General features: G+C 38.7%; 1 protein-coding gene across 3 annotated transcripts in view; it reads right to left on the reverse strand.

The window, feature by feature from the left end:
* The window catches only part of gpr156 (G protein-coupled receptor 156), a 44,254-nt gene that overhangs the window by 2,490 nt on the left and 15,688 nt on the right, over positions 1–26,076 (reverse strand). Inside the window, exons 1-10 of one of the 3 annotated variants that reach the window (XM_088600341.1) lie at positions 25,453–25,903; positions 24,671–24,804; positions 18,134–18,288; positions 14,996–15,120; positions 14,271–14,406; positions 11,517–11,627; positions 7,920–8,045; positions 6,786–6,881; positions 2,474–2,710; positions 681–842 (exon numbers count right to left, since the gene is read on the reverse strand). In XM_088600341.1, the coding sequence (XP_088456467.1) occupies positions 681–842; positions 2,474–2,710; positions 6,786–6,881; positions 7,920–8,045; positions 11,517–11,627; positions 14,271–14,406; positions 14,996–15,120; positions 18,134–18,250 (1,110 nt within the window). In that variant the 5' untranslated portion in view covers positions 18,251–18,288; positions 24,671–24,804; positions 25,453–25,903. Of the gene's footprint in view, positions 1–680; positions 843–2,473; positions 2,711–6,785; positions 6,882–7,919; positions 8,046–11,516; positions 11,628–14,270; positions 14,407–14,995; positions 15,121–18,133; positions 18,289–24,670; positions 24,805–25,452; positions 25,904–26,076 lie in introns of those variants that run through there. The other 2 variants (XM_088600335.1, XM_088600346.1) reach the window with 2 other exon arrangements.

Below are 26,076 nucleotides of genomic sequence, written 5' to 3' on the forward strand. Positions count from 1 at the left end.
AATAAAATTAAAAGAATTAACACCTACTGTATAGCTGGAAATCAGTAAATTAAATGTCTCATAGTCTCACTTACTTATAATGAGGTCTATGGTCTGTATTATTTTTGTTTTTGACTTTCACATGAAAAACGACAGTTCTGACAGGTTCTGGAATTTCCTAGTAACTTCAAATGGTAGGTGTGTTTACTGTATGTACAGTATTGATCTCTCTGCAGCAGTCTAGCATATATAACAGTAAATCATCAGCTTTTCATCAATACTTATTTTTTAGTCTAAACTCAACACATGTTTGGAATTGTGATATTATTTTTAAATTATTTTACAGTGTATTTTTAGTTACTTTAATGTGCTGTAAAATCTTTATAATGCAGTTCAGACCACATTATGCCACAGGAAAAAAAAAACAGATACTCAAATAATTGTCATCAGACACTGTTATTGATAAATGAAAGCTAGGCAAAATATATTCACTTTGCGGAATTTAAAGTTCTTTTTTTTTAATTAATAACAGATTTTCCAGTGCTGCATAATTTCTTACTAAGTGTCCGTTACAATTCAATTACTTAATCTTCAGCTTCCTTTCAGCATGATGAAGCAGAATTTCCAAAAGTGGACAACAGAAGAGAAAGAAAAAGTGTGCTGGTGTGTTGACCTGCTTGTGTTGACTGCATGCTGCTTACCTCAGTGAGCAGCCTCTTCATTGAACTGTTCTCCCCCAGCAGGTAGTAAATTTCCTCCTCGCTGTACAAGGACCGGAAGCTCCGGCTCGGACTGCTGAAGTATTTTGCCATCTGAGCTGGCGTTTGGGTAAGGTCGTCTTCAAACTGCTTCCACTGTGTCAGCTGAGGAGAGAGCTGGAGTTAGGGTGACAGTGGCTTTATGAGGACTGCCAGGTGGAAGAATATTATGGCGAGAGGAATGCTGCATCACGACCTGAGCACTTCTGCAGGTAAATACACTGATATGTGCATCAGAATTTGGCTCAAAGGCATTTAAATAACATTTAAATATTATAGATAAAAAACAAATCAAAATACATCTAAATGTTAATCTTCTGATGTGTGTCCAGCCCACAGAGATGAATATTCTTCTGATTTTCATGTCTTGATTCCTTGACTACAGAGCTCTCAGTTCTTAATTATATTATTTAACATTGTCTTAAACTCCAAGGAATTTGGATGTGTTTATTTTTAAAGCCTTCAGAACTGCAACAGACCAGGAACGAGTTTCCTGTCATGATATAGATGAGAGATCACATGTAAGCATTTGCAATTAATTTGAGAACAAGTGCAAATGTATATTAAAATATTCAAATGCACTTGAACCCAGGTCTAGATTCACACTCACTCAATACTTTTGGATACAGTCCATTATGCTAATTCCCTTTTTACTAAAATTGCAATTTCCTTTATTCTTTACCTTTTCTCTTATGAGTTTTATTTCTCTAGAAAATGCTAAAGAGGCTAAAGAAAAATGTTGATCATGTCATTTTTTAAAGGATATTCACAAAACTACTCTAAAAAGTTTAGGGTTGAGACAACCTTCAGACACCAGAAACAGATTCATGAAGAAATCACCCCACAGACACCACAGTGCACATTTCATTTTAGTAGATGGCACAGTGATTTACAAAACCATTTTTAATCATAAAGCATCTCTCTTTTTATGTGGTCTGTCCTGAAAGTCTTGTTGACGTCACAGATCCCCAGACACTAATTACCGCTCTAACCAGTGTTTTCTGTTTCAACTCATCACAACATCCCCTCTTCCAAACAAATTGTTTTAAAATTCCACTGTTTCTTTATACATATTACTGGATTTTGAAACATCTTAATTGGGGATACATGCAAGTAATAACCCAGGTAGAATGAGTCAGAATGGGTCTAGTGTTTGATGAACAATTCATCTTCAACTTGTGCTTTCTAAATGAATCACAGGGATGTGATTTAGGAATTGAGATGCACTTCTTCAAGGAACAGACAACACCAGACTGTCCTAGCTTTGAATCTGGTATTTTTTCACTTGAGAACAGGCAGCCTTAGTTCTCCACATGATTAATGATGACTGGCCCGTCTTTATGAGTGCAAAACTCCCAAAGTGAATTCCAACAGCAGGTTCTTTGAATCAGAAATCAATAAAAGTCAAGGTCTCCAAGCTATTCTTCACTGTTAGGAAGGGGTGGAAACGGGAAACATTATGATCAATAAGAAACGATCCTTAGTTACCAGTGTTGCCATTGAAACACTTTCCTATGTTCCTCTGTTCAAACAACCTGAACAGACGGGAGACGTTTGTGATCAAATTTGCTATCAGCAGGAGGAGGGGAACAATGACTCCCACCAAGAAAAACGGGTGTTTGTATGGTTCAGCATCACGCTGGAGAGTAAGAGAGTGAACTTGACTAACACTAGAAGGAGCCTGAACAAGAGCTGGCGGTTGTGCTCTGCCATGCCGAGGCATTAACCAGCATCACCTGAGGCACGAAAACTAGGCAGTCGATGGTGACCGTGCAGAGGAAGATGCCCCCAGAGGTGAAGCTGTAGATGAGGTTTGGCCAGGAGTGGAAGAGGCGGGTGATGAGGATGGTGGCTCCGGCGGACACAGTGATGAGGAAGACCCCTGCCATGATGGTGAGGGACTGGTTCACTGGTGAGGAGCTGACGTTGCTGGTTAAGCCTGCCAGGTACGTCCCATACAGAAGGAGACTCCCCTGTGGGACAAATTAACACAGGGTGACACACAGGCAATGGGGATGAAACCCAGCATTTACACAAGGGCTAAAACCTGCTTCCCTCTTTGAGATGTTTAAGAAACAAAACAAAAATCACTCAGTCTTGCATTTGCCAGGCCTGTTTTGTCCCAGGGGAGATTTGTAACATAAGCAGCAACAGTGGTCTTTAAAGTCACCCCCATTAAAAAAAGATACAAGCATGAGCAATGTGGTAAAAGTCAGCCTGACAATAATTTAAATGTTTCTTCTTGGGAAATATGTTAATTTTTGTTCATTTCCTTAAAACTAGGCTACCCTGTCCATTCAGACACACCAGAAATTGTTTTAAAATTCCACTGTTTCTTTATACATATTACTGGATTTTGAAACATCTTCATTGGGGAAACATGCAAGTAATAACCCAGGTAGAATGAGTCAGAATGGGTTTGGTATTAAAATAGAGGCAACAAGTTACAAAACACGTTTGCAGCAGCAGGGTGAAAGGCTGTTCCACAACTGTGGGCTATCATTGCATGAAGGCACAGCCCTGCTTTAATGAGAGACTTACAGTAGGGATTTACAAAACAACTCATTTTAATTAATCATTTTCACTTACATTTCATAATGATGATAAGGGAACCTTTTAAAATTGGAAACACCAAATTTTCCTCATTATTCAGACCTACTTGTGAAGATTAAAATCCCTGAAGAAAGCTGTGATATTTTGCCTTAAAAACTCTCTCCGGACATGTATTTAGAACTGAGAGCCTCTGAGGGTAGTTTTTTTTTGTTGATCGGAAATAATTGGAACAAATAATTTGCAAGCTTTAACGTGACAGGATTAAACAGCACTAGCATCTTTATTTTAGGAAACTACTTTTAGACACAAGGTAAACTCTTTCCCAGCCATTTTGTAATTAACTTAAAATCATTAATCTTTTTAAAGCTGATAGACAGGCTTTGCATACAGTATTCAGTTGTTGCTTTTGCTATTGTTTAAAGTGTGGACTGGTTTGTCATGAAAAATCCACTCAGCAACTTCGCTTTAAGATGCTTGATAAGGAACTAGTACCTTGAAAAAAAAAAACAATACCACTGAAACTGGGCTTCAGCCGGAATGATAGATTTTCATGAGCTAATCACATTTCGCAGGAAGTGTCTCAAACTTTGTGTCATGGATATATCACTGTCTGACGTTCGTTAAGAACTGCTATTTTTCATGATGATGAGCAAAACAGCTAATTGTCTAAAATAAATGAGGAACAGGGAAATTCTGAGCTGTTCGCGAAACGCAGAGTGGGCATCACCGCCAGCTGGCTATTCAGTGGAAGAGAAATGCTTGCCCCCTGCAAAAAAGTATTAAAGTAAAGTATAAAAGTATACATTACAAAAGGTAGGCCAATAGACTGCAGTTTGAAGCACAGTATAACATATCAAAAATAAGTGTAATATCATTTTCTGATGACACAATAAACAGAAATTAAAAAACCCTCACAACACACAAATTGGAAAGTAAACAGGTTGCAATAACTATTACGGGAACATCAAGAAGATTACAAAGGAGAGGAGGCTATCTGGACCGTCTAGTTCATTTGGTTGTTAAACACGTAATCAATTCCAGGATTTCACCCATCTTCCAGGATGGTGAGGTTTGCACTTCCTACGGCCCTGGAGGTGACAAGAGACACCTCCGAGGACCTCTGCCAGAAGGACAGAGCTGGAATGGGCGGGATTGCAGTTTAATCACTCAGTACCCACTCAACGCCTTCTCCACACTCTGTCTGGAAAGCATTTGACATGACATGCTCTGCTTGAGTGTGATGAGCTAGGAGGGGAAAAGACCTGTGATTGGCTGCAGTATAGTTAAGAGTCCAAACCATGCTCTTCAGAGCCAGGAGACCATTTAACCCTGTGAGAACAGAAATGACCAAAAAGGTAAAACTGTAATTATGTGCCACAAATTAGATTGTTTATGAAGAGCATATTTGTTTTTTAAGTACTCAGTTGACCATAAAGGTGAGGAATTGAAAATTCGAAATCAATTTGAACATTTCATGTTTGCCCATTAAGTAACAGGATATTTAGCTGCAACAGAGCTGGGTGTATAGTCAGCCTGATACAGTATTGTCAGTAGCCTCTGAAGAGCATTCAAGTCCTCCATTTCGAGGACCAGACTCTTGGTGTAGCAGGTCTTTAGGGTTGCATAGAAAGGCTGGTTAGACACTGTTCTGATCTGAACTGGCAGCTTCTATCATTTACTTCAATCTGAGCCTTTTCCAACTAAGCTACTTCAGAACTCTTGAATTCTTATATCTTGCAGCCTGAGGTCTAATGAACATTTCAATAGCTTGAGTTTCAGGCCTTCCTGCTAGCTTGGAAATCAAGGCATCTTTGTTATTTTTAAAGACCTGTAGGAAGACTTTAGAAGACTGCTATTGTAGTTTGTTATTTAAAAAGTTTCCTCCTTTTTCAAATGACAATGATCACAAATTTGTCTTTTCTGCAGCGTTGTGAGCTTTTGCAAATGTTGCACTTTTTTTGCTTTAAAGGAATTTGGAATCACAGATTATTTTGAATCGCCAGTTGTGTCTTAACCCGGGCTCACAGCCACACTCCCTGTGTGCCCACCAGAGAAAGCGAGGACGTGCAGATGGGCTTCTCTGACACCCCGAGCTCCCATCGAGCCGTTCATCTTCGGACATGTTTCACGCTCCGCAGAGATGTACAGGAGCATCACCGCCGATTGGGGGAGAGTCTTGCACAGTTTCCAATTCCCACAAGGCTGTGGATCTCTAGGAAATTGGAGGGATCACTGTTTTTCTGGGAGCTGAGAGAGCCACCTCACCCCCAAGGCTACTGCGTTTGGCTCAGATTGTGCCACTTAGGGGGATCCCCAGCACAGTGGGCTAGTATTACGACCCAGACTCAAACCCACAACCTACCCTTCGAGTGACCATCTTACAGGCTGTAGTACTCAGGAGCCCCTAGAGTTGCACCTTTAACAGTAAACCTCATTGCTTTTGATGTGCTGCTTAACCTTGGCTTTTCCCAGGTTATAACTGATCTAAAGACTGAAGTACAGTCAGCGCTGTACTTTTGTATTTAGCCATTTTCAGTTGTGTGTTTACTGCCCAGTGATACACAAGGAAACAAGATACCAAAATTGAACTACACAGCTAAAAGAAGATCAGGATTTAAATAAACCAATATGCAAGCAGCATGAGCTGTGAAGGATGATGATGAAGTGTCCAACTAGCAGTTTTAGTTTGCCAAGAAAAACCTGTTACACAGCATCTGTTTATATTGGCTCTGATTTTCTATCATGGGTAAAATGAATCTACTGCAATTAATTTACACTGGCCAGAGTGGAATATTAGGAGTAAAAAAAGATTGTACAGCTAGCCAATTGGAAAACAAAACCCTAGCCTATGGTTTTGTGACCAAGTGCTTTCCAGGTGGGAGGGAACTCCCTCCACCCCCACAGAAGTGTCACCCCTTGTGGGGCACAGTATCCGCAGTGGGTGTGCTCCAGCAGCAACCTGATCACCCCAAGACACTGCTCATTCAAAACCTTCTTAACTTGTGAAGTCAGATTCGGTCTGGCTTTTTAATTACGTGAAGGCAACTACCCAGACATAAAAAAAAACAAACCTACTTAACAGCTAGACAAGAGTGATGTGGGGAATGATCTCCTTATTTGTAACCTTTTGCTGCTTTGTGTAATGTATTATAACTTCTCCTACTTAATTTAAGTCATTTGATGTTGGACCCATGTTTTTTATTATTACTGTGCAAAACTAAAGGCTTCTATCGTCAAAAAAATCATTCATCTTGAGCAATCAACTTATATTTCATATAATCAAAAAATATTTAAAAACACGAAAAGAAATGAAAGCAGGTGAAACGTGATTGGATTGTTTAAATGAAACAGTCAGGACTAAATTAAACAGTACAGTGTAAACCTTGAACTTCTTTGACAATCTTGAAATTCTGAGAACTGTGTTATGAAATCAATAATTGTCAAAACAAAATACTTGACTCCAGTGATAGTGTAACAATCCAGGTGTGTATTTACCTTCAGTACAGAAATAAGAATAATCCAAACATCAGCATGGAGAGAAGAACACAATTCTGTCTGTGAGAGAGAGTAAATAACATTCTTTTCTGCCATCTGCAAAAATACAAAAAGTAGGAATTTCCTTTAAAAATAATAGATAACTGAAAAAAGCCATTGCGTTCAAATAATAATCATAATTTGAGAGCTCGAACAGCATCACATGCTTGTCATTTTTCAATCATGTGTTACATATGCAAACATCTGTTATCAAATTAATTCTCTACTCTGGTACTTTGCAAATGTGTTCACCCCCTTCCATTGATGTTCTATTTTGTTGAATGAAAAATAATATACATATTTTTTTAAATGAATATTTTATTAATATCCAAACACAAATGTTTAAATTGATCAATTGTATGGGTGAAAGAAACGAAATTTTAATCAAAATCTGCAAAGAAAACTACAAAAACTCAAATATATCGCTTGCATAAATATCCACCCCTGTGTCAATACTTAAGTATCTTTGGCAGCAATAATGAGTCTTCTGTATGTATTTGCGAACTTTATACACACAAGTTTGCTCAAGCTGTGTTATGTTGGTTGGGATCATGATAGGTCATGGGACATCATGGGACAGTGAATATGGCACACAAAAATGCAAGCATTTCTCTACTTTAATAATAATATCATTGCTATTAAGATGTTAAAATTCTGGAAAATATTTTGAGCATTTAGTTAGACAACAACTTGAAGGGACAATGTTTTGTTAACTTTCAGGGTAAATGGCTCCAGAATTCAAGCACATTTGCAAAGTATTCATGGAAATTTGCATGGGCTTTGCCTGTAAATGCAACAGTTTTTTTTTCAGAAGTAATAAAATTCTCTATTAATATTAAAACACACATGCAAACCAATCCTCTGTCCACAGAGATGATCTTTGCATGGTCTCATTTGAATTTGCACCAATTTCTACTGCTTCAAAGAACACAGCTTTTATCATACAGGTGTCTGTATCATGAATAGATCAACTAAAAAGAACTGTCCAATTTGAATTATTTCACCTATCAACACTGTATGCAGGTTTTAAAGACTAAATAATAACTATCCCCCCCCCCCCCAATTTCTTCAAAGCACAACCTGACATTCTCTCACCTTCACTACACCACTGATGGATCTCACACATTGCACTGGGTCCATCAGACCCCACACTGTCAAAACAAGGATATCTACCAACATCAGTCCCGTCACCAGCCCCATGAGCTGGATATCTTTGATGATCTGAAAGAGAATAACAAAGGATTCTTAATTTGAGATCTGTCTGCTCTGGGCAAAGCTGAGATGAACAAGAGTAAACGCACAAAAAGATGCACATAGAGGTACAGTAGTGAGTCGTCCCAGGTGTTGAAATCACTATCAGTTCAAGACCAGAGATGGAAGGGTTACATTCACAGAGGGTTTTTAACAAAACCATGAGTCACACAAGCATGGGAGGGTTGAGTGGACAGCTGTGCACACTGTAGTCAGGAACATGTGCTCTCGGAGGCCCACAGTGCCTATGGCAGAGTTCTACTAAGGAAAGCCTTGCTGCTGTGCTCAAGAAGAAAACCCAGAAGAGCCAGGACAGCAGGATCCCAGCCCTTCAGACGTTGCAGAGATTATCTGTGATTTATCATCATTCATAAACCACAAACTTATTGTCTGGAGGGATCAGTCACTGGATCATAGTAACTGGAGGGGTCAGTCACTGGGCCCTGGGACCCCCAGAGGTTTCTTTTCTCTCACTGGAAGTTTGCGATTTACTTCCTCTGTGCCCACATGGTATACTGGGCTACCTGGTATGAATGGGCTAGATGGGCTACCTCTGCTTGCCTCAGGCCTCTTCTGATACTGTATTCAGTCTTTTTTTAAAAACATTTCCTTATATTTATTGTTCTTAGGGAAAGAGTCATTTAGTTTAAAACCAGAGATGGCATACTTAAGCAGGTATTTATGGACAGCTGCTTGTGAATTGTGCTGCACATTTATTTCCTATATGAATCAGCTGCGCATAGGTTTCTTTCAAAGGTACTCGCTGCTGTTTTTTTAGAATACTAGAACCAAACTAATGTGATTGGTTATGGCTGCCTTCATGGTCACCTATTTAAATGGGCCATAGAATACTTTTTTGTGAAACACCTTGCAAGACTTTGTTGTAGCTCTTAGAACAAGGTTGTAAATACTCTAATAACCCTCCATAAAATAGTTGTGCTAAGAGAAGGTGTAAACTCAATCCCTCTTATCCAGCCGTTTGATATTGCTTGCATTACTGTATTGACTAGCAGAACCGGCACCAAACAAGAACATTTCCGATTATCACAGTTCAACCCTCCACTCCCATTAAACATGATTCAATGTTTGAACTTCCCCCTCCTGTGTTTTTTTTATTTTCCCTTTTAAACCTCTGCAGGAATTTTAAGCACTATTTGTAGAAGGCGGGCTATGCAATCTATCCAGTGCTTGCAGATATGAAACAAATGTTCCCATTGTTTTGCCAAAAAGAAAGCCAAGTCACATTAGCAGCCAATAAAATCCTGCATGTCATTTTTACAATTGTTTTTGCCAGGTCTCACAGATTTGAAGTTAGTACCTTCAGAAGAATTCTAATCCTTTCAATCGCTTAGACCCTTATAGGAGGTATTTGGGAATCCGGCATAATATGAACTAAAAACCTAAATTGCACCAAGACTGCAACAGCAGGGCAGTTATCAGATTAAATAATTAAGGTCGTAGCTCCCTGGTCTGGTTTCCATCTTAAATTCCTCCTCTGAAGCCCTGGCTGGGCTCATTAACCTGCTTTGTCACTTCATCTCACTGTGTGACTTGTGCTCCAGTCGGATTGAAAACTCAGCATCGCAACAGGCTACTAAACCACAGTGGTCTCCTGCAGCCTGAGTGGAATTAATGCTCTCTGCACACGCAACCCAGCTTGATCTTACTCCTTAGAAAAAATACTCAATAAGATTAATGATTCAATAAGATTAAGATTAAGATTAAAGAGAATGTAATAATAAAATTGAATTATTACCTATTGTGGCAATTGTCATTTGTAATTATTTGTCATTTAAAGATCACAATAACGGGGCCAGTTAAAAGCTTTGAATTTAGGATATTTGAAGTACTTGCAGCACATTCCAAACAATGGTATGTGATTTCAGTACTGCAAACATGAATACGAATATAGATTATAGATTCTTCAGGTATGCTCTCTATTTGTGATTGGGATCAATGCACCATAAGCCAGAAAAATCGGGGTCTGGATAAAAAAAATGGCCACAATTTTCTAAATACAAATGGAATTATGCATCAACTGCTGTGGATAGTTAATGTTTTCTTCTCCAGTTAATGGTCTGATCTTCATGGATCACTATGAAGGAATTCAGATGCATAGCTTTTCATTTAAAGCACACATTACAATCAATCAAATTACAATAAACTCCAGCATGAGTACAAAATGAAAGCTAAAAAATGAGTATGTAGAATAACAACAACAGATTTCAGAAGATTCCGAAAGCTAACTGAGATTAAATTGTGAATAGAATGATAGATGAGCAAAATGAACTAGCGGTTCAAGGTTCGGGCATTCAGTTCTCAAGAAGCTAAGCTTTTCTGATTGAGATCTATAAAGAAGGACAGCTTGCTAAGCTGAATCATCAGTGCTTATCAGGAACAGGCAGCTCTGAGAGAATAAATATGACTGGGAAGAGTGTGAGTCCACATGCATGTGTAGGAACAAGCAGTAAGAGAAAAGAAACAAGCAGACTTCAGTACAGTGACACTTTGGAGAAATTAACTGACCTTGTCTTGGGACTGTCAGAAAAAACTTGACCAACCCACATGAACTTGAATAACCCACACAAACATGGGGAGACTGTGCAAACCCCACACAGGAGGTGCCCCAGTCGAGAATTGAACCCAGGACCCAGGAGAAGTTGTGACACAACAGCACTAACAGTCATGTCTCATGCTGGCTGTCTCCAGGACATGCTTCAGTTAGAAAAATACACACATTGACCCAAAAGAGGGTTACTAATAAACTAAATACAGATCTTCAATCACCCCCTTAACGTAGGCAGTGTGGTGGCTCTGTGGCTAAGGATCTGCGCCTGTGGCTGGAAGGTTGCTGGTTCGTATCCCGCGGCTGGGAGAGGAAACCCTGAGCAAGGCCATTAACCCCAACTGCTCCAGAGGCACCATACTGTATACTGTAAATGGCTGACCCTGTGCTCTGACCCCAAGCTTCTTTCCCTGTCTGTGTGTCTCATGAAGAGCAAGTTGGGGTATGCGAAAAGACATTCCTAATACAAGAAATTGTATTTGGCCAATAAAGTGATCTAATTAATTTAAAACATATAAATTAATTTCTACAAGTTCCATAGAAAAGGCACTTTGACCATGCCCAACAGACAAAGAAGAAGTAAAGTACTAGGTTCACAAAGTTTATACAGTTTTGCTATTTCTCAACAAATAAGACATCAATTATGCCCAAGTCACACAGAATTTCAGGTCTCCACGAAAGCTTGATTGCACTGTAGTCAAGCGTAGTGTCACCTGTATTTTTTAAGTAACTGTCATGGCAGTAACTGTATACTGTGCCAAGCGACCCAGGTAAAACCTACAGCTTCTGGATAATTAGTCAGGTTAGGCAGTTAGTTTCTTGACTGAGTCATTGAAGACGCACATACTGTAAAAGTAGCAGCATACTGTACGTACCACCCTCTTGTCTGGAACACGCTGGGTAAACACTTTGTAAAGCCGCCATGTTTTGGTTAAGATGGGTCCAAACACTAGTGAGCTCCCAATGCATAAGGTCCAGACCCGCGCCTGTGGAAAAGGAACAAGGGCTGAGGTTCATTCATATTTCTTCAATGGACTTCTCTTCGCACTTCCGCGCAATGAAATAGTCATAACGATGCTTGATTATAAGTAATAATGCTTGAAACGATGCAATACAAATTTTAAAAAATTGTGTTCACCTCCTTTTCAGCTCAGGTTCCATATATCATTACAGTTTTTACATGAAATCTCAAAATGGTTTCAGAGCTGAAAATATCTGGGAGTTCAAATTAAATGGCTTAATTAAGTCAGGGTCCAATTGAGAAGACCGGAGCTGAGTTGATCTAGAATTTCTTCACTTTTGTGCTCCAGTGTGACATTTTGTATAAATAACAAGAACATTGAAACACAAAGAAAATGATAAATAATAATTGATTATTTTTTTAGTTTGGAGAAACTAATTTGAGTTCAGAGAAAGAAAATATGAGAATTGGCCATTCAAGCCTGAGAAGAGGAGAACAGTTCAAGTGTTCAAGCCAGTCAGTCAAAGAACTGCACAACGATAAGTGCAATAGGGGAATCCAGTAACAAATATTATTACAGAATAGATTTAAAACATCAACTTTCCCCGTGAGCAGTTTAGAGGTAAAAAAAATCATTGTCATGATCCAAGATAGATAGTGAAGCTACTTCACTCAGACTGCTTCAATAAAACATCCAGGTGTACAAGTGGGCATAACTAATCACTAATCAAGTGTCAGCCAAAACAAATACAACAAATATAGCCACGATAAACAAATATAACAAAGAGAGCAAGTAACTACCTCTATCCAGCAGTGAAAACACACGCTCCTAGTGGGATGAGAAATCTGTATTTTCACCTATGACCAACTGAGTGCAATTACAGAAAGGAAATAACTTTTTGAACATTCAGATGACTTATAATTAACCTTGGTCAATATGATAAATGGAATTGATAGTATATAGCATAGCACTACTGTAACTGAAATTAGAGAATGAATAGAAAAGGTATTAAATGTAGAAAAATGACCCCGTGTACAGTAGTTTTATCTCACAAGCAGAGTATCCACTCAATCTGTTGCTATACAGTATGTGTCATGGGAATCAGAGGAGCACAGCCCTACTAAGACACACACTCGAGTCACAGGGAATCAGAGCAGCACAGACCTACTGAGACACACACTCGAGTCACAGGGAATCAGAGCAGCACAGACCTACTGAGACACACACTCGAGTCACAGAGGAATCAGAGCAGCACAGACCTGCTGAGACACACACTCGAGTCACAGAGGAATCAGAGACACTGTGGTAGCACTGCAATGGCAAAAGATTGAATGAAACAGAGGTTAAGCCATTATTTTAGTCCAGGCTGTTCAGCTTTGTGAACAAGGCAAAAAATCACATTACTTATGATTATAAGTAATCAAATTATATTTGATGATGGCTACTGTTTAAAAAATCGTGTTTCCAATTCAAGTGTTTGATTTTGATTTTAGCTGGATTTAATTTATTCCAGCAAAGAAATTGTACTCCTTTTACCTCTCAGACACAGACCTCTTCCATTACTGTGTATATACAGTGCTGTCCATCTATCTGTATCCTAATATGAGCTGATGTAAGGAGACAGAAAGCAGATTGGAAATAAACACCTGAATTAAATATCTTTCTCAAGATAAAGGCATCTAGACTATATATTTGATGAAGAATATTCTTTTGTGAAGAATATCCTTTTAAAATTAAGCAGTCCTTGGAAATCATCCAGGGCAAACTCAATTTCTGCTTTTGACTCAGTGATGATCTGGATTTTATAAACAGAACCTTTTTCTCAACACTGTTATATCAATCAGGACTGAGAGGGTATTGAGTTCAACTGGATAGCATTCAATCTTCTTCCAGACTCAACAGGCAGATGTCATCTGTCAGATCACTCTGTTCGTCCCTCATATTAGTGAATTCTGCACCAATATAAGTGTGGAAACTATTATTATACATAATCTAAATTTTGTATTATTTAAATGTTAAATTAGATCTTTTTAATTGTTTTCAGCTACAGAAAACTTACAGATAGCTGCTTTTTCAGAAGGCAGGTCTCAGTCAGGGAAGATGTTATAATGCAAAGAATCAAATTATTTTATTTTATTCAAGCTGTAGTGTTAAACTACTGTAGCAACTCAGCTACTTTCTTGAAAGAACTGTAATATTGTGACTTAAAATCTCACTTTCCTCATTCATTTACATATTCTATTCACTACTAAAGCTTCTCTTTGGAGTGGCATTTTCCATAAATAATTTAACTAGGCCAATGAATGTCCTGGTATGGTCACCTCAAATTGTCTTATTAAGGAGAAAGAACACTACACAAGTGATGTTACAGCAACCCACCACTAGCAAACAAAAAAACAACAACACCTAACTTCCAACAGAAAGCTTGAACACTGACAAAGGAAGAAGATACAGTATTTAAGGAACAAGACTCCATGGCTTTTAAGGGCCCGAAGTCTTTTTATCTGAGTCAAACGTATATTAAAAAAATCAGCACGGATGAATTTGCTTTCTTAAACAAATTTCTTAAAGTATACATGTCATACATAATGCAAGATCCGGAGGGGGTGGGGAACATGATCTTTGTGTGTCCTTTCTACCACAGGACAGTGGGTTATGGGCTCGTACCTGCAACAGTGTTTTCACAGCGGCTCCAGACAGCAGTGTCTTCTCCTCAATACCAAACAAGACGCCACTGCTATAAGTCAGCACACTCCCAAATAAGGTCAGCACATTGAGATTGGGGCTGGACATCTTCACAATCCTGAACGAGAGCACTGGTGTTAGAATCTGAAGAAAAGCGCCACTCTATATTATAAGGGTATAAAGTACTGACTAACCAACTTGACTCTTAACATAATGCTACATTTCAAATATCAAATTCCGACATATGAGCTCAATGCAGTACGTTTATCTTCACATGTGATTGGTGTTGTTCTTTGGTATTTTGGAAACACTACTTGTCCATATTTCCAACACTGAAGCTCAGCGCTCTAATGTTCTTGTTTGTGTAAAATAGCAAAAACACATCAAAACCCTGTACAGACAAAGCTTCAAAAACACAAAGAAATTATCCTTCCATTTTTATAGTCCTTTATGACACTGTTTCCCCAAAGGAAGGAAAAAAAACTGTAAAAAAAACTTTCCATTAGCTTTTCTGTCTCTAAATAAATCTCATTCTTACTTTTACTGCCTTTGAAATAAAGGTCTCAATGAATTAATGTGGTAATTGGCACCAGATATCTGCAGTTGGCTTTCATTTGCAAAGTAGCGGAGGGGAAATCTTTCAGCAGCGCTGGCTATCATGCTGGTTATCCCCAGCTGCTGAAGGGAAGAGGGGCTGATTCAGGTACCTGTTCCTCTTGAAGCGTATCGTGAAGACCAGGAAGAACGCAGACAGCAGAATGCCACCAGACAGCAACGTCCACATCACAGCGCAGAGGACTGGAGATATTGTGGTCTCGGGAAATGAGCTCCTCTACAGGAGAGAAACCATAAAGCTGACACTACGTGAGGGAGACCGATGAAATAAGATGCACAAGAAGGAATAATTTTATTTAAAGAGCATCTAAGAAAGTAGGTTAATTGGCTTCTGGTAAGATGGCCCTGGTGTGAGCGTGTCTGTGTTTGTATCTATAGTATGTGTGCACCAAAATGGACTGGCATCTCATCCAAAGTGTATCCTGCCTTGTGCCTGTTGCTTGCCAGGATAGGCTCCAGCTCCCATGCGAACCTCAGTTGGATAAAGCAGTTAGAAATTGGATGGATGAACTTGTATGATCATGAAAGTTTTCTATAATTAACATTTGTTTCTTAGATAAATCAGTACACCTGTACCTCTTTTTATACAGGCTCTTTTTAGAACATTTTTTTGATACTATGACGATACTATGTCAATTGTTACCCACATTTCGAATAACAAAAGCCAATTTCCAAACCACAAAGAATTGATACAAAGAAAAATTTCAAAACCGCTGCTAAATGTAGAGAGTGAAGTGGAAGGTGTCATACAACTCATCTCATATTGAGTGTTTGCAGCACACCCTACTAACTAGTATCACATCCCACTAACAAGTATCACACCCCACTAACTAGTGACTAGTATGGGTGAGAACTGGCACAGAACCTACGGAGTGGCACGGGAGACATGCGTGATATAGTGCACTACGTCTTGCCTCGTGCATTGTTCACTACTGTGTGCACTCTTACTTTTTATAAGAATTATTGTGGTTTAGACTTTATCATGATCCTTAAAGGTGACGTGAAATTGAAAATTGTGGGTAGTGTGTGTAATTACACAAAAAGCAAATGAAGTGGTTCCTGTACTGTACAGAACTGTAATGCACTTAAGTATAATTAATGATGTCTAACTAGGTAAGCGGTGTTATTTATTACTAAAAACGCAAACCACAGTATAAATGCTAGTTATTATTGTTTCTTTTGTCATTTCTTGGTAAAAAATAGTAAAGGTAGGGGTGACAATTTGTAATTATTCCCCATAAGGAATTGGAAATGTTTTTTTCTGTATTTAAAAAGGGTTTCTAAGAACAAATTATGTTTGTAAAAAATATACAGGTGAATATTTTGTCAGACTTTTAATAATCATTAAAAATAACAATCTATTCAGCACATGGATTTGCATTTTGCATTATGTGTGCTTTACAAGTCAAGACACTTGGAAATGGGTTAAAGAGCAGGTTGTACAGATCTAAGACATGGCTGTTCAACTCCTGTCTTCTTATACCACCTTTCCTGCAGGCACTTTCCACAGCATGCAAGTCATTACTGTGGAACATCCCTACTTGTGAAGCTTGAAAAGCCCATTTGAACATACAGATGGTCTCACCTGATGTGTCACTACAGGATGCAAGCCCTTACACTAATATCACACTTTTTATGTACAATACCTGTAAGAGCTATAGATGTATTTGCATTCTTGTGCTCTGGGTAAACATAAACAAATCATACAGTGGAACAGATTTTGCCATTTTCAAGCTTGATTTCAATCAGGATGTTTAGGTACAACCCTTTAACGTTTTGTGTACAGACTGCAGTTGTGAGTTCTGATAAGAACTGGTGGGGATATAAACTAGCTAAATTAACTAACTAAATTTTCCAAGTTACTTATTTGAATTCTTCATTTGGAATACTTTCTGACATTGTCCACTTAGACAGTCTCAGCAACAGAATGTTCCTCAAGGCCTCAAGTAAGAAATGGATTTGACATACAGTAAAACCATGCAGTTCAGAGTGAACATTCCCAGTGTTGGATGAACACTATAGTCTGAATCCAGTTTCTTTCCAAACTGTCAAACACAGCTTAGTTACTGCTGCTAACAAACCTTAAAGAATTCAAATAAGAATATCTAGAGTGGTACACTCCATCCTTATGCAACAACACTTCACAGAATATTGTCCAGGCAGAACAAAGAAAATGAGACACAACTGTCTACGCATTGCACAATACAACCAGAAAAAAGATAGCTTTGAAGAAATAAGAGCTCAGTTCCTTATAACACCTTTCAGAACTAAGAACCTTGCAGAAAAATTGCAAATATCCAGCCATTTGCTAACTTCTTCATCCAATTCAGGCATGCAGGGGCCAATCTTCCTAGAAGCCAATTCACCTACCCATAGGTCTTTGGGGTATGGGAGAAAACCGCAGCACCTGGAGGAAACACACATGAACGCAGACAGAACATACTGTACACCACGCCGATAGCGCCGCAGGTCCAGACATGAACCTAGGGCCCCGGCGCTGCAAGGCTGCAAGGCAACAATGACCACCACTGCACTTCTGTGCCTCCAATTGCAAATACCTCAGTATTAAATTTCAGAAAAAAGAGCTGTTGCCAAGTTCACATTTTCAGCCGAGATGAATTCCAGTTAAATGATCCATTCCTTATCCATGTATATGCACACAGACACTCTCAGGGGATTCTCAGTCATTGAAAAGGAATACCTAGGTTTTTGCAGGGACACACTGGAAGCAAGGATTTCTAATGGAAAGGAAAGCGGAATGAGGCAGAACAAGAAACCAAAGGCACACAGTTTTGTGAGTTTTCTGCAGGAGAGGGTGGAATAATTGAGCATTTTCTCCCACCTACTGTACTGCAGTTCTACGTCCTCGGTTTAATTTGATTTTAAAGAGGTACGGTACACATACAATAGCAGTGTCTTCCTTTTAGATGTCTGTTTTTACCTAAGCCTCCACGTTCCCTGCTTTCTCTTCAGAAGTTATGATGAAGTGAATAATGTTAGTTGTACTGTATAAACAAAGAGTAGGATGATGAATAGGATGTCTTCGGAACTGTTTTCATTCATCGTTTTGAAAGATGCACTACATCCTAAACTCTTTACTGCCTCTTAGTACACTTTATTCTCCTTTATCCTCACGTCACTATCTGACAGAAATACTGCACCATGCCTGGGTTGCCTTCCCCTTAGAAAACAATATTTCAGTTTCTTCCTTAACAGAATACCATACTCACTGCAGTAATGCCACATAGCCTGTTGAGGACTTCCCAGCCCTCTTGTGCATCAATGTCTGGGCCGATGGAGCAGTCTCTGGAGTCACATACGTCACTGCAGTTGAGGGCTGGGTCCATATCAAGCCAGACCACTCTCTTCTCCTCATGTAGTCATCCTAGAGAAGACAAAGGAAAGAACTGCCAGTTTTGTATCGGTGAGAAGAAAAACTGTAAGTTTAAAATATCTACAAAATTAAATGAGAAAGGGTTCAACAAGCATTCAAAAGATAAAGGCACTTGTGCCTGCAGAACATTGTGAAAACAAAATTTTTTCTAATGTGACTGACGGAATATATGGAAAAACACGGATAACCACCACTGTCTCTCCATTGCGAAATGTACCGAATAATACATCCATTCACACGCGCACAAGTGCAGCTCAGGCACAGCACTCAACCAAGTCAGGGGGCAAGAGGCCAGAGCAACAGGAGAGGACCGTTGCAAACATGTTTCCAGAAACATACAATCTCCACACAGAAGACTCCCTGGTGCGGAGTCAGTACCAGGATCCAAGAGCTGAGAGCCAGCTGCTCTAAGATGCAAGCATGTAAATAAATGGTCATGTCAAGCTGAATAGAGCTGTGTCACTGGGCACTTGAATACACACAGACCAATGTAGCCACCAGTATGTGTCCTACACACGTACAGCAACACGATTTGACCCCCTGTATGGGGCAGAGCTCAGCAATGGTGAGGTAAGTCACCATTGACAATATAATCCGACATCAGACGTATTTGACATTTGACAATGTAAGAGCATGGTTCAAGTGCTTCAGGCATTCACTGCATATAGACCTATCTTCCAGCTACACACACTACACGACAGCAGCATTGCCACCTTGTAATCTGAACCAATAAGATGTCAGAAGCACAGCAAGACTAAGCCGGGATAGCACTGGCATGGGAGACATCCAGGAAAACCCAGGTTGCTGCTGAAAGTTGTATATGTAGACTGTAGCCCTAACCCTATACCTCTGGACCAGAATTTCCAAATCAATGAAGTCAAATCAGTGCTATAGGAGATGTTGTCTCTGGCTGAAATATTATACCGAGATCCTGACCACTTGGCATTACAGATCCCACGGCACTGTTCAAAAGAGCTGGAGCAGTAAACCTGAAGCCATGACTAAATCCCACACTGGACTTGTGCAATCTGAGCTCCCTAAAGTTCCCCCTTAATTCAGCTGGTGGAAATTTAAGTTGAACTCGCCACTCAGCTGAACATTGTCATAAACTTCTGTCATCACACTGGATAATTAATTTTGGTTAAAGAACCACATTTTCTGAAACTGACATCCATTTTCTCTGATTTCCTGGTGCTTCATATTGCTTGCTTAATTGCAAATGAATCCTGATGAAAACAATAATTAATAAAAATAAACTGTATTTAATTTAAAGCACATTTCATGACACTGGTTCACCTAGCATGACATTTCAGGAGACAGTTACCCACTGGTTTATTATTTCTTATCTGAAACATCACACTTTAAAATTGGCATCCGTTTCAGTTCCTTCAAGACAAATTAGTCTTCACCACAAGAGGGCACTGTTTTGCATCTTTAGACTGTTACACTATAGCAGAACAAAGTAAACAACAAGGATCAGAACTACTGAGTAGTCTGCAAAAGAATAAGTAAAGGTTTATTCCATGCTGAAAAGAGACGAAAAGAAACAAAGTTTCAGCCGTGGAGCCTTCTTGTTCCTTTGCAACCTACACATGCTGACGCAGCTACCCACTTGAACTACTGAAAAGACTGACAAGCGTTGGTTCAAAACAAGACGTCTCTATTTGAAACACCTTTAATGTGAAAAAATCTGTCTCTGACCAAATTAATGATATAAGAGATTCAACTCCTACTACTTCTGCAATTACTAACATCTATGGATGCTTGCTTATTGCTAAAAACTTAAAAGAAGACATACTGTATCTTAAAATGATTAAAGCAGTTAAACAAGTAACAGCTGTATGAAAGTTTGTACGCATATTTTTCTGTTAAATTCTTTGTGTTTTGGAGAAAAGAGAAATTCAAATCTTATAATCCACCTAGGAGTCCTCTTACAGCCCACACAAACAGTGAAAAAAAACGTTGGAATTCAGACTGTGAAAAATAATTCAAAATCACTGAGTATAATAAATGTAAACAATTATTAGTGATAAGAAATTTGTATTAAAAAAACAAATAAACATGAAGGACTTCAAATTGAAGGTTTGAATATACAACTTTCAGAAGTTTAAAAGCAAGGATATATACAGTAGAAAAGTATGAATTAATCAACAGACAGATAATTGAGAAAGTAAAAATGAAGTTACATGAAAGTTGATCATTCGGGTTTTCAGTACATTGAATTAAAACACACATTTCTGATATGGGGAAAAAGTAGTCTTACTTGATCTTGACTTGAGGTAATAGTCGATTTTGGAATACAGTACTTTTCATAATTATTAAATGCAATGAATTATTAAATTGTTTAATTACAATACTAAGAATGGCACAACACATATATTCTGCCATTCATCGTTACTGAATTTATCAAATAAACTGCAGTGCATTATTAAACAAGGCTTTTTGGTTTAATTTGTTTTTAGACATGGCAAGCACAAATATGGCGATTTATTACAGAGATGAGTCATTCGCTTTTGCAGCCACATCTTCTAAGAAACTCGATGAGTTGCAAAAACACATTTCACTTTTTTTTGGAAGTGTGTTTGGTGTTTCCAGTTCTCTACAGTTATACTAAGGACTAAATCGGGCAATCTGCCCAAAGCTTGCCCGAGGAGAAGGAAAAAATCAGACCTGCTAACAACCTAAAAACCTCAAACGTCTGCCCTGGCAGTTTCTTCCCAGATGGCACAATATTGTGTTGATCCACAATACCATCTGTTTAGCAAAAATGACCAAAAATAACAAACTTCTAAAAGGTCTCAGTTTTGTCATTACTCCTGGTTGTGTGTTCTTTGTCTCTTTTCTTTTTGAATATTTGCAGAAAGCAATCAAGATTACACAACTGGTGTGTTAATGTTTGTGTACTTCGTTAAGTTTGTAGGACTTTTTTAACACAGATTTAACTTCATTACCATAATATGTCCAACTTACATTAGAGGTGTAAGGAAAGAAAACAGAACTGCAATGTGCTTTACAGTTCTATTACTATTATTCCTACAGGTACTACTGCCTTTTTTTACCATTAAAATGCTTAAGTAGATTGTTCATAATCACTTCTACCAGAGGTCAAGTCTGAAACTTGTGAAACCTGGTCTGGTCTGAAATGTTACCCCATCACCTCTGAAGTCAGGTTTTAATAAGACTCTTCTGATCCTTGGAGGGTTTGGGGACCATGGTCTTGCTGATAATGGATGCAGTCCATGCAGTATCTGGCAGTAGCGGTGCGAATGCATGACAAACTGGATTCAAGATCAAAGGGATTAATCGAACCTTGTGCCCGGGCAATGGCTGCAGTGAGAAAAACTGCTGAAAGAAACCATCTCCAGCAGCTGTTCACGAGCTTCAGAGCTCATAAAGAAAGAGCTCTGTGACCAATGTATGCCAGCGTCCTGTACTTACTGTAACTTTCAACCCTTTGTTTCTCCTCACAGTTCCTTTAAAGTAACCCTTCTTTCTCTTTGCTGAGAATATATCAACATCATGTATCAAATGGCTTGGAAGAAGAAGCTCTTTATGACATCTGAACATCACCTCCAGCATAGATATTTACATTTTGAGAAAATCCCCCAAATTATCTGCAAGATACTATAGGTCTGGACTTTCTCAGCTCTCTGTTTTGGGTCCTTTAACTGCATGGAATAACTGTATGAATTGTGCAGGGTATGCTTTACTGAAAATGTATGTCAGACTAAAGTCCAGATGCTCTCAGTTGCCAGAAATGCTCAAAATACTTCTTGTCCAAGACATTTCTGTCCAATACTTTCCAGTCTCAGACATACTTTAGGCTCAAACGATTTAAAGCACCAATCTAGTGTACCAGGATTATTTTAAGAGAGAAAGATGCATGTAATTAAAAAAATATATGTAATGATAAACAGTATACTGTATGTCTTGGTGTCCTGTTTTGCACGCATACTGTATGCCATTCTTCTTGTGCACTTCTACCACTAGGAATATGTGGACTAATAGGAACTCAGTTTCACCCTCAGAGATTTAGTGTGCCCTGCTCTCTCCAGATGCTGAGTGTGGCAGAAAAGAGATGCAATCAGTTTTCTTTCCATTCAATGTTTCTTAATCATTCAGACCACATTCTTTAAAATGAGAACCAAGAGTGCAAACTCAATATAGTTATTTTAAACAGGTTTATGCAGATCACAGGTTCTGCGCTGCCTTTTAATTCTGGGACATGTCGTAATGTGTTTTTTACTTGGTTCACAGCTGCCTGTTCAGCTTGATATTCTTTCTGCCCTTCAAATCAGCTATCGCAGATGACACTGCACTTGAAAACCTTCTGAGGGGTTGCTGCCAAAGACTGTGTGTTTTTGTTGCATTAGGGTGCAACGCTGACTACACAAATTTCCCTCATTGCACATTTACAAACACATTGTACATTGCCTGCTTGCTGTCAGCTAGCTCTGTTTTTCCCCACTATAAAAAAAGGCTTCAGTACTGGGAAATGAAATGGATAGAAAGTACAGTAAGACTCTTTTCCTTGTACTATTCACAAAAAAGCATCTCAATGACTCACAGGGTTCATCAGCCCATATGATCTGCTTGGAGTTTGACCAGCGATCCTTGTGTCTGCATAATTTACCTTTTCATTTTGTTTTAAGATTTACTAAGTTTAAAAGGTGTGTCTCTGAGCTGAATATCTTCTGTTTTGTAAGCAGTATGTGGTAACTACACCCTTCTCACAATTAGCGGAAACTGAAGCTTTGTTTAAGGAATACACACCTATGAAAATATCCAAGATTGCCTGCTCATCATCGGATGTCTGCGGTTTAATTAAGCAATGGATACTGCTATTTAGAGATTTAACTTCAAGGAGAGAACACGGAATTTGCTCTTCAGATATAATCAGTGAGGATAGTTTTTCCTGTATCCTATGGCATTACTTTCAGCTTTCCAAAACGAGGAGTCCATTCGGCCCCTCAAGGATTGAAACAAAAACAAGGGTTGTTTCCTCTAAGCTGTGGCCTTGACAGTGTATTTCCTCTCTTTTAATACAAGCCAATAAAACATGTCTGCAGTGTTTGTGATTCTGCCTTATGGTCTTACTATAGCGCCAGATAATGCATTTTCCAAACAGGGGATTTCAGGAAGACCTTGTGAGGCCCATTCTTCTGTTATGTTTCAGCCACATTCAAAGGAAGGTCAAGCGAGGCCATGAAACACACATTGCAGAGGTTACTGAGAGCTTCTCACAGGAGTGCTGGCTGTGGTGTCGCAGAAAACTTATGACACCAACGTGGCCATTTCAAGTTGATATCTGTTGCCTGGTTACCAGCCTCCCTGGCTGATTTAGAAACATTCAGTCTACCTGTATCTCAGTAATAAGGGGTTGCTGGATAATACTGGAGAATAAGTAAAAAAAAAAAGAGTTTCCAGCACAATTAAAAATAAATCAGCCTCAGATTACCTAGGTCTGAATGCACCTGGATGTTTGGTTAAATGTAAGAAAGGGAAGCATGCGTGAATAATACAGAGATCAGGGGACTGTCAATTAACCAGAGAGAGAGTTTGTTTCCTTTTATGAGGGGAGGGAAAAGCTCCAGCCATAGAGTTTTGATAGAGAATGGGGTTCATCAGGACAGATTAAGAAGTGTGATTTGAGGAGCAATCAATTTATGAAGTGTGTTATTAATTACTGGGAGGAGTCTAGCTGAATCCAGGTATGGTGATTAATAGGTGTGCCCACTTCTTACTATTTTGAAAACCACATAATTCCTCAGCAAACCTATCGCTTTAGGCAAGGATTGAAAAGAATGACTAGGGCGCTAGAAATGTAAAGAGATGGAGCCGTCTCTGTCAAGGGCTTTTGTCGGCTAGTATGACCGAATTCAATGCTCTGAATTATAAACTGTGTTTCAGCAGTTATACCGAGTTTTCAGATCTTCTTAAACAATAGATTTTATGGGAATCTTTTTTTATTTCCAAAAGAAAGACCGTTCTTCCTTGTACATAAATACAATCCCCCGCTTGAGAAAAGATTATGGAGTTCAAACGGAGAGCAGTGAACAAAACTTAATCAAGTGAGCGAGGAAAGGACAAAGCGCGCTCAGTCTGAAAAAAATAATAATATTGAAACATTCTCCATCACGGCATAATCCGTTTAATAATTCAGGCTAAGCTTAAAACGTGTAAGAATGCAAGTTTTTAGTTTACCTTCTGCACGTGAACCTTACTAATAATAAACGAATTCAATGTGTCGAATTAAAACTATCCTGCGAGTTAATGACAAGCCGGACCAATCACCTTAATTCAAAAACTTGACACATTTAATAGCCTCACAAAATGTGAAGAATTAGTAAGTATATTAAAAAATTAAACTCACCGTTACTGCTTATTAGGGAAGAGTAATTCAAGCAGGATACTGTATTAGACCAACACCTTTTTTAAGACCACTGATCATCGCATTTAATTTGCCTGCTGGGCTCTGGTGCTTTCCTCTCTGCAGTGTTTATCACACTACAGAAACATAAAATATAAATTATTAAAGTTTAAAAGTTAGGTTTAACTTTGCTAATTGTGTTTTAAATCTTTTATATTGTTAATTCAGATTTTAGTCGTTAATGAATCGTATTGTAAACCGTTAATTAAATGTATTGCTAAAATTAACAAATATCATTTCAACTGGTTTTGTCCTACAATGTTTATTTTTTAAATAACAACCATCAGATACTGTTAATACTTCATTCATAAACGTTAGACCTCACAATGTACAGTACGTGAACACAGACACCGGGAGCGCTGAAGTTCTGGCGCAGCACCGGCGACACCATAAACGTTGTTTGGATTCATTCACAAACACTCCACTAACTCCAAGAAACATATTTTGAAAACAACACAAGTTTTTAACCCATGGAGTTTGATTAACAGATTTTAATCAGCCGGATCCGTTTTAAAACAAATATTTGTCACATTTGTGCCACAGTGTGTATTTAATACAGACATTTTTGAATCAATTATTTGAAATTAATGTGAATTAAATTTGATCAAAATAGACTGGATAATAGCCTAGAAAATGACAAAGGTGTTGGTCTTGTTATTGTAATACAGTAATACAGCTCCTGTGCTCAACTGAAAACAACACATAACGGCGAAATCCAGACTAACCTGAGAAACTCTCCTGTGGACTGTAATTCTGCCGGAGGTGTCGTGTCAGAAAGAAGAAGTAATTATCCCGCTGTCTTCATCTCTGAAGTTTAAAAAATTGACACGGTCTCATATCTCTCCAGCCTGGGTTTTCTGTAGCCAACCTCCACTTAAAATCCAGAGGGGTGATGCGCGCCCCATTTTTAACTTTTTTTTTCTTAATTTCCACACTTCAAAACATTGCTAACCCAGAAGACGGATGAGAACAGGATCAGAAAGTTTTCGAGAGAGAGGGAGGGATGGAGGGCAGGCAAGATGTAATTAAAGGAGAGGGCTTGTTTTCTGTAGTTGTTCGACAAAAAAAAAACGGTGAGAGGAGGCTGTGTGTGTCAGATGGCGAGCTGTAAATTGTGTCTGAGGGAAAGCCCACACCGGTAGGGTGCATCATCAAGCTGATAGGATAAATGAAAACCAGGCGTTTACAAGAGTGTTTGCCAAAGTCAATTTACTTTATTCTAGTGTGTCATCTCTTAAACCAAAGTATAATAAGTGTTTACAGCCCAACAGGCTGCTACCAGTATTGCATTGTGCCAGCTACTGTATATACTGCACAGTCAAGTCCTCCTTTGACATACAGTAATTCAA

This window comes from Lepisosteus platostomus, chromosome 2 (genome assembly GCF_059453375.1).
Source record: "Lepisosteus platostomus isolate fLepPlt1 chromosome 2, fLepPlt1.hap1, whole genome shotgun sequence".
Lineage (NCBI taxonomy): Eukaryota > Metazoa > Chordata > Actinopteri > Semionotiformes > Lepisosteidae > Lepisosteus > Lepisosteus platostomus.